General features: G+C 42.5%; 1 protein-coding gene across 3 annotated transcripts in view; it reads left to right on the forward strand.

The window, feature by feature from the left end:
• LOC118210566 (pleckstrin homology domain-containing family G member 4B-like) overlaps positions 1-8885 on the forward strand; it is a 36701-nt gene extending 27816 nt beyond the window's left edge. The window contains exons 15-24 of one of the 3 annotated variants that reach the window (XM_035386839.1): positions 179-428; positions 1350-1439; positions 2469-2693; positions 3421-3591; positions 3964-4141; positions 4755-4871; positions 5640-5900; positions 6007-6254; positions 6450-6495; positions 7074-8885. In XM_035386839.1, coding sequence (XP_035242730.1) covers positions 179-428; positions 1350-1439; positions 2469-2693; positions 3421-3591; positions 3964-4141; positions 4755-4871; positions 5640-5900; positions 6007-6254; positions 6450-6491 — 1582 coding nt within the window. In that variant the 3' untranslated portion in view covers positions 6492-6495; positions 7074-8885. The remainder of the gene's footprint in view (positions 1-178; positions 429-1349; positions 1440-2468; positions 2694-3420; positions 3592-3963; positions 4142-4754; positions 4872-5639; positions 5901-6006; positions 6255-6449; positions 6496-7073) is intronic. The other 2 variants (XM_035386840.1, XM_035386841.1) reach the window with 2 other exon arrangements.
• Positions 8886-9189: the final 304 nt, after the last annotated feature.

Genomic DNA, 9189 nt, shown 5'->3' on the forward strand with positions numbered 1-9189 from the left:
GAAAAACAACAAGAATAATTATAGGGAATCTTAAACTGACACATTCTGTGTGTAAAACATGCGAAAAGTAGCGCGCGCGTTTGAGGCGCGGTGCGCTCGCTCCTCATTGTCCGTGTGGCGTTCGTGCGAGGACCCGAATCGCCGCGGTGACGCGGGGCGCCGTGTGTGTGTCGTGCAGGAAGCTGCGGCGGATCGCGGAGGAGCTGACGGCGACGGAGCGGGAGTACGTGCGCTCGCTGGGCTACGTGGCGGCGCACTACATCCCCGAGCTGGAGCGGCCCGACGTGCCGCAGGGCCTCCGGGGCCAGCGCGGCTGCATCTTCGGCAACCTGGAGAAGCTCCACAGCTTCCACCGCCACGCCTTCCTGCCCGAGCTGGAGGCCTGCGCCCAGGAGCCGCGCCGGGTCGGCCGCTGCTTCCTCAGACACGTGAGTCCCGCCGCCCCTCCCGCTCGCGTTCCCGCGACCACCGGCGGAAACGTGTTCCCTGCGACCCGCCAATTCAGTATCGTCCCCCCGTCAGAGTCACCAGTCTTAATCTCAACAACTATACGCTCTACAATGCTGAAACCTACAGTACAAGCGGCGTTCAATAAAAATTAAAATAAATAACATTTTTGAAAATGCAACACTTGTAAGTCAAAAAGTTTTTAATGCACTTTCTGCTGGGCCTCAGGTGGCTATGGGCTCTGTTTTCCAGAATCAATGACTCACGGCGCTTGGGCGCAGTCAACACAGTCAGTGCATTGGGCGTGGCTAGTGAATGTTGGTAATTTTGTGACCAGAGGCAAGGAGCGTACAGCTCAAAGTGTGCAATGCAGGTGGAAAATGGGCTGGACTATGCTAAATAAATTATCAGTGGGTGTGTTGCAACTAGATTCATGTGGTAGCTGGAAAATAGAGCCCATATTCAAACATTTTTTTTTCCATGAATGTGTTTCTTGGGTGAATGTAGATTGCTGTATTCTGTTACTATTTCAACTTTGGATCTGTTTTTTTTTTTTTCACAAATCATTAAATGCCAAAGTACCAGGTGCGGTGACCTGTCAAAATGGTCACTTAATTGAAGCAACTGAGATCTGAGATGGAGGAATGGACTGTTAACCCCCAGGCCTGGAATTTTCCACTCCTTTCATATGTTAATAACCAGGAATTGTGCAAGAATGATAATATACCTTCCGTCCTCAGGCGCAAAATCAGTGTGTCACGCACATACATGATGTTGTGCTTCATTTAATTGGTCCAATTCTTGATTTCATCAGAAACTGTCATGACTGACTAAAGAGAATGACACAATTTGATGTTTCTCCCGGAGGGTTACAGTGGAGTTGTTTTGGTTTCCCTATCCAGAAGGAAGGCTTTGCTCTTTACGCACTCTACAGCAAGAACAAACCACAATCAGACATCCTGCTGAGTCAGCATGGACACGCCTTCTTCAAGGTGAGAAGCCAACACATCACTTCATTTCGTGTTTACGTTATTAGATTGGATTAGAATTTCCCCAAAGGGATTTCCAACAGAGCGGCATGAGTACAGATTTATGTTCTGTATGCAAATAGAAAACAGAAAAGGACAACACTGTTGTTTATCCTGTGAAGTGTCTTCGTGACTGCTTCTCTGTGTATACAGCAATAAAACCAAATAAGATAAAATTGAATTTAATTGTGTTTGTTCCACAATACACAACGCAGGTGATTAAAATTGCAGACAGTTATGGTTCATTCTGATATTCTATGACAGTGTGCGCCAGTGTGTTTTAACTTGGTGACTCAAAAACCTTGGAGCATTTTGACTATTTAAAAGGTTTCCTTAGAGAATGGGATGATCCTCCCTCACCTTTTCACAAAACAGTTTTAACATCACAGGGTGCAGGAAAGCTTGAGGCTATTGCAATGCACCGCTGTGAATCTGATAACCCACAATTGTCAAACTATGTGCTGTAGTTTCCAAAACTTTCCAGAAGTCACACCCTATTTTCAGGTGAATTGTGACAGGCACTGTCACAATTCACCTGACTTTAAAATATTTGTTTTCCTTAAGAAACAGTTTGCAAAGTTTGTGTGTGCGCTGAACTCAAAAACCGAAACATTTATTTTCCGGTCAAAATGTCAAATAACAAATGGTTGGTAGGATCAGGACCACAGACTAATTCAGAATTACTCAAAAATCATTGATGATTAATTACATAAGAACATAAAGTATGTTTCATGATGATGATAGCAGGCTATTCAGTTCATCTAGGCTTGTCATGGCTGCTGTCTAAAATTTCCAGCACTGTGTCGGACCTACAGTAGTTTGGTACACTCTCAAGTTCTCAGTCTCTAATACGTAACCAGGCAAGCTACAGTTCTCCATGCATTTACAACTCGCTCTTTCCACTTTTTCCATTTCAGCAGGCAGAACTCATCTTCAAATGTCTTTTGAAATCTGTCTGTTGATAGAGGCTCTCTTATTTTTGTCCGAGGGCAGCAGAAACAGGCCGAGCTGGGGGATAAGATGGACCTGTGGTCTTACCTGCTGAAGCCGGTCCAGAGGATCAGCAAGTACAGCCTGCTGCTGCAGGACATGGCGAGGGAGTGCGGGCCCGAGCGAGCGCGCGAGAGAGCCGAGCTCCTGGCCGCCCTGCAGGTCATCCGCTTCCAGCTGCGTCACGGCAACGACCTCTTGGCCATGGACGACATTCAAGACTGCGACGTAAGTGATGAGGGCTGGCACGAAGCACAAAAACCCAAATGCATTTACTGTGATGCATTTCCAAAATGCATTTACTCTAATACATATGCCAAATGCATTTACTGTTGCACATTTCCCAAATCCATTTACTATGATGCATTTCCAAAATGCCTTTACTCTAATACATATCCCAAACGCATTTACTGTTGTACATTTCCCAAATGCATTTACTGTGATGCATTTCCAGAATGCATTTACTGTAATACATGTCCCAAAAACATTTACTGTGATACATTTCCCACAAAAACACTGATACATTATATATGCACACTGTAATTTATCCAGGACATGTAATTAGTACAGTGTTTATTTTACAGTAACTGTGAATGCCAATGGAATGTGTACACAGGTTAATATTTGGTTTAACTCTGTTGATAATATTGAAATTTACATTTCTGTACTGTCAAATGGGAAACATTCCAATTTCCTGCATCTTCTGGATATTCATGAAGGGCTTTGGCCAAGGACAATACCTGGCAATGGATGTGTTTTCCTTGCACATATCTCTTCAGGAATATACAACACCAGTAACTACTGTAATGATAGCACCTGCACTGTCCTAGAGAATGAAAGTAGAGAGAATAGAAAAAGAAATTGAGGAGTTGGCTAGTCTCCTGAGGAGTGAGGATGGAGCTGGGACTATGGTGTCTGTCAGGGCACCTCCACTCACTGTCTGCACCCTCTACAGGTGAACCTGAAAGAGCAGGGTCAGCTGATCCGTCAGGACGAATTTCTGGTGTCCTTCAGGAAGAAGAAATGCTTCCGTCATGTCTTCCTCTTCCAAGACCTCATCCTCTTCAGCAAAACCAAGAAGACTGAAGTAGGAAATGATGTGTACATCTACAAGCAGTCTTTCAAGGTAGCTGTCAATATGGGTTGAGCTATTATACTCAATATAATATTGTATGCCAAACTCTGTGCTTTCATCCCAAAATTATCTTTATTATATAAAGATTAAAATGTTGCCTGTCACAATAATTCTATTAAAACCCTATTTGAAAAGAAGGACGTCTGCAAATCTCCAGTGAATATTTCACTTTTTCTGAGTGTAAGCTATTTTTTTCCATTAAAACAATATTTTAAAATAAACCTTGGTTGAAGGTCCTGGCTATAATCACCTTTACACTTTATGTGTAGTCCAAAATGGCCGCCATAGTCCACGTTTGCTTGTTTGGTCCAAAATGGCCACCATAGTCTGACTTTTCTGAGTCTGTTTCTTGTTTCTGGGTAGACCTCTGACATCGGTATGACACATAATTCTGGGAGCAGTGGGCTGTGCTTTGAGATCTGGTTTCGGCGGAGAAAGTCCCAGGACACCTACATTCTCCAGGCTGAGAACGAGGAGCTGAAGAAGGCCTGGACCAACGACCTGGAGCGGATTCTATGGGAGCAGGCCGCACACAACAGAGGTCAGTGAGTCGACACCCAACCATAGCTACATCAGTACTTGACCTCTTGACTGACCACCATAGTGGCAATACCCAACCACCAGGAACATTGCACCTGAACATTTCACCATACCTTCCACTGACACTCACCTGTAAGCCAGTCCCTGTTTCACTCCCTGCAGTGCACACTTGACTACAGGAGGGAGCTACCGCTGAACAGAGGAATGATGTATCTGTCCCTAATATAAACTGCTAGCCTGCATGCTCCTGCTAGCCCAAGTGAAAAAAAAAAAGTATGCTGAAGCATACTATTTTATACTCAAGCATACTTGAAGTATAATTAAAGTTTATATCAAGTATGCTTATTATAATATTTTTTCCCATGGGATGTTGTGGGGGGGAACTAATGTAGAATGAACCCTCCCCACCTCTAGTAGGGCAAGGCAGGTCAGTTGCAGCCTGCCAGTTTACCATAGGCCATAGAGCCCAGCATGCACTCAAAGTGAGTGCCTGTGCCAGCAGAGCCAGTCAGGGCTAATGCAAAGTTACTGAGAATTAGTACGACTTCTCAGTTGCCTCATTTCCCTCATGGTCAGTGTTAGTAACCTTCATTTGTCATCTGTGTGTATTGTAGAGATCCGGATGCAGGAACGGGTGTTCATGGGAATTGGCAACAAACCCTTCATAGACATAAAGCCGAGTGACGCGGCGATCAGTGACCGAGCAGTCAACTGCGTACTGACCGGAGGAGGTACTATCAGACAGGGCGGACTGTTTATTTCTGAACATTTTGCTCAAGTTAAAATCCTACACTGCAACCAAATATCAGTCAGTCTGGGTGGCTGTTAACGCTAAGATGCTGGAAAAAAAAAAAAAACGTGAATGCGCCTCACAGTTTGTATCGCATTCTGACCGTGCCAACGGCAATCTGCAGTGTGAAACAAAGTAACAGCTGGCAGTACGAGCATCAGAGGGGTGTGTGAGCTTGTCCTGCTTGTGTGCTGTGATGTGGTGTGATAAGGACAGACTTGGGAATAGATTTTTTTCAGGGTGTTGTTCATCATAATGGCTTCACAAGTCAGGGAGGGAAAAACGTTAGCCCAGATAATCTAAAAGTGGGGGGGCCGGGGGGTGCTGCTCAAACCAGCCAAGACTGACAGTGTGACAGTTTGAATGCTGATACTAGCTAAGTAAAAACTGGAAGTTGCACAACGTAGTTGCATAATGTATACAACTCAATTTATTCGAACCAAATAGTGACTAATGAGCCAGTTTCTGAATCACTGAGTCACTTGTTGAGTCAAACATATCAGTCTGGCTTATTTGACACTGTTCAATTCTATGATATTAAGTTATACACATGCAACTACATTTGTCAGCTAGTCTCAATCTTCAAAAAAGTTGCCTGGGTAAGGAAATTATGTCTTTATAATTCACTTTGGACAAAGGCACCTGTTAAAAATTGTAAATGAAAGTAAATATGTCTCATTAGCTTTCTGATTCTTTTTTTACCTCCCAGAATCCAAGGTGTCAACCTCCTCTGGGGTTTCAGGGACTCAGGGAGCTCTCATTTTGCCACGGCCTAATTCGATTGGATCAGGCAGCAGTGCATCATCTTCTGAAAGTCGCTCCTCTTTCTCCTCTGGGCGAGGGTCCCTGTCCGCCATTGGCTATTTATGCGACCAATCCCAGACAGGCAACGGCCATGGTGTCTATTCAGCCACAACAGCTTTGGAGGATGATGACCTGGACAATGAGAATGAGAGCTTTCATCTACTTTGTGAGTGACTGTGAACAGTATACGCAAGAAATTCAACAGTGGCACAGATTTTGCAATATGGCAGCACAGCACATGTAATCATTCCATGTCATTTATATTTTTCCAGTGGACAGCTCAGAATCTTCAGGGGAGAGTGTGAGTGGATTCAGCAGCTGTGATCAAATTTGTCTGTCTGCGATTGGTGGAGACGCAGAAGACACATCCTCTGTGTCTTCCTCTCGTTCCTCCGGGAAACACTACGCCCACCAAATCCCACCAAATTTCCGTATACATGCTTCTCCAGCTCCATCCAGACTGTGGTCTTTCGCTCTACCCACACAGAGGGCTCAAATGAACCGCAAGCGTTCTGGAAAGGTGGGTTAGCAGGACACCCATACTGAATTTAAAGGACTGTTTGACCCGATGGCCTTTTTGTTTAAAACGAAGTGTAAAATTGAAATAGCTTTATTTCTGCTGTCGCTGTAAGTGTTACCTCTCTGGAAAGACGTTTACATTAATAATCTCCCCGAGTTCACAAGATGTGTGAACCATGGCTCTTTTCTTCTGCAGGCTAAAGAAACTGGCCCCGCTGGAAAATCCACCGAGGTTTAACATGGTAAGTTGTGAACAATAATTAAAGCTCAAATGATAAAAGCTGGAGTGAACCTCACTTGGATAACAAATATCATGTTGGACACACCCCGAAAACCTGTGCTGAGGTGATAAAGCCTTCCTCTTTCAGCTTAACACACATCTCAGTGTTTGTACTTACGGGAAGAGGCAGACCCCCCAGTGCGGGAGAAGGGTGACTAAGGCAGTTCCTGTTTCAGTGGAAGTGGGCTGCCTGCATGTGAGCGTGTCATGTCAAGTTAAGCCTTCAGCTGACCTAAGAATTAGGTTTTAATGCATTCCTACCTCTCCTGGTCTCACCATCTACCATTAACCTTTCCTTAGAAAAGAAAGTGGTGCAATAGTTCTTTGGAATTTTTCACTCACAGTAAAAATTGCATGGCGGTTAGGTTTTTTTTTTCAATTTTGTAATTTTAAGCATACCACATGGATACAAAAAAATTGAGATGAGGCTGGAATCTTAGGTGGGAGACTGCAACAGTCCACTGAAAAGCAAACATCCAATCACTACATTGTTCTGAATATTAGACGGATTTATCGGTGTCTTTCTGCCATCTGCCACAGGTGAATGCCACTTCCTTCCTTCGCGCTCACCCAGTGGAGAAGGATCAGTGACGCACACTGGAGCTGTAGACGGCTTGCGCAAATGGGATTGTCTAAAAAGGGAAGGACAATCGTTTGATCGCCCAGTCATTTTTATCGCCGTAAACCAACCGCCTCCTCAGTATTCTTCACATTGAAAGCTTACAGTAACTGGCTTAATGTAAATTTGGGTTTCCACTTGCAGTACATGGCATCCGGTAGTCTATCCGGGAAATTTGTTTTCTTTCCAGAAAAATGAAGAAAAAAAAGTGATTTTTCATGTACTGTACAAGTTTTGTTTTGTATGTATGCAACGAATATCATTTTCTCAGTTGTCTTGGAAATGGAATAATGTTACCACCATGGTCCTGTAGTCTGTATCCTTTATCATACGTCCTAATATGAGGTTGTTCACTCTGAACATTTTGAACATTATAATTGTCCTAAATTATACCAGGCACCAGGGAACAAGTTTTTGTTTTGTTTTTTGCAGTTTCTGAACTTTTGTAACCACAGAATGTGTTATCTCATTGTCATTTAAACTGTGTTTAGTTAAACTCGGACAAACAAGGATTCTGATGCCAAAAAAGTAATTTATAGACATGCATGAAACAAGATTGTGATCAAAATGAAATATCATTATTTGACACTTATCATCACTCTTGCATCTCTGTTATTTAGGGGGGGAAATGTGCCACGTGTGCTATGAAAGCACAGTGGAAATCAAAGGGAGCAGGGGTGTTCTCAAAGAAAAATGAAAAAATAAATCACAAATTCATTAAAATGTGATGAATCTACTTTTTTTGGCAATGCAAGTATAAAGGCAGCTGCACACCTGCAGATCATTTATTATTTGAAAATATCTCACCTCTGTTGAAACACCACTTCCATTTCTGGCAACATGAAAAGGCGCTAGTGATTTCAAGACCATTTCCTTTTATTTTCTCTGCCTGGTACAATGAGTGTATCGGGGGTTCTTTAAACATTGTGGAATATTCTTTATATAAGAAAACAACAACAGAGTGATTTATGTAATGCAATGACTATTGACTATAATGACATGCATACATGCTGTCACACTTAAGTCTTGAGTTGTTGGCAGTTGGGTTCCCATCAGACCACACACTTATCTAGCTTGGCATATGGCAGACTATTAATCATGTGCCTGTGAAGATAATAGGAAACACTGTGGAAATATTTGCACTCTGGTTTTGACCCATTTTTTTATTTTCATCAGAAGGTGCAATGTACATTGACTACTTATAAATATGACATGCACCTATGGAACATGAATCCCTGATGAGAAATGTGTTGCATGAAAATGGGAACATGCAATACACTAATTTGACAGCCAGTTCTATAATGGACCAGAGCCACCCTCAAACCATGTCTCTAAATCAGGAAAGTACCATCACATAAGCCTTGTCTTAGTGGTGATTTGCTGGTTAAAAATATAGTACAAAAATAAGTACAAAACTGGACATTGAGCTCCATTGAGGGCGGCTTACCAATAAATATCAGTGATTTGAAAGAATAGTCCAACATCCACTAACAAATCATAAAATACTATCAGTGTGTCAGATAATTGCTCTGTATGAGATGGCTTCTTTCATGGAAACTATTTCTTTGGTCTTGCCTTGCCTTTCAAAATTGGAAGCGTTATCATTTTGATTTTACTTTTGTTTGTGGGTTATTTCCCTGGCTTGTTTTTCCCATTACATTATATTTATTAAATCTGATTTATTTGTGTTTGGTTCGATGTTGTAATGCGATAAATGCGGTGATTGAAAAAACCTTTGTTGTTTGGCGTGTGTTTCTTGTAGACAGAAAAACCTAAATCCAAACAGAGGTTAACTTACTTGTTTTCTTGATTTGACTTTCTTGATTATGAGTATGCTTTATATTAAAAATTTTGGAGCAATTACTCCAAAAACTTTGGAGTAATCTGGACCAGTTAGAGGACTGAGCAAATAAAAGCATGTTTGAGTTCTTAACAGATTGGAAAAAAAGCACAGATTGAAAACAGGTGGGATGTGTTGCAGCATAAATACTAAAGGGGTAAAGTAGCAGATGACATATTTTGGTCCCCTGAACATCC

The sequence above is a fragment of the Anguilla anguilla genome, chromosome 13 (assembly GCF_013347855.1).
Source record: "Anguilla anguilla isolate fAngAng1 chromosome 13, fAngAng1.pri, whole genome shotgun sequence".
NCBI lineage: Eukaryota > Metazoa > Chordata > Actinopteri > Anguilliformes > Anguillidae > Anguilla > Anguilla anguilla.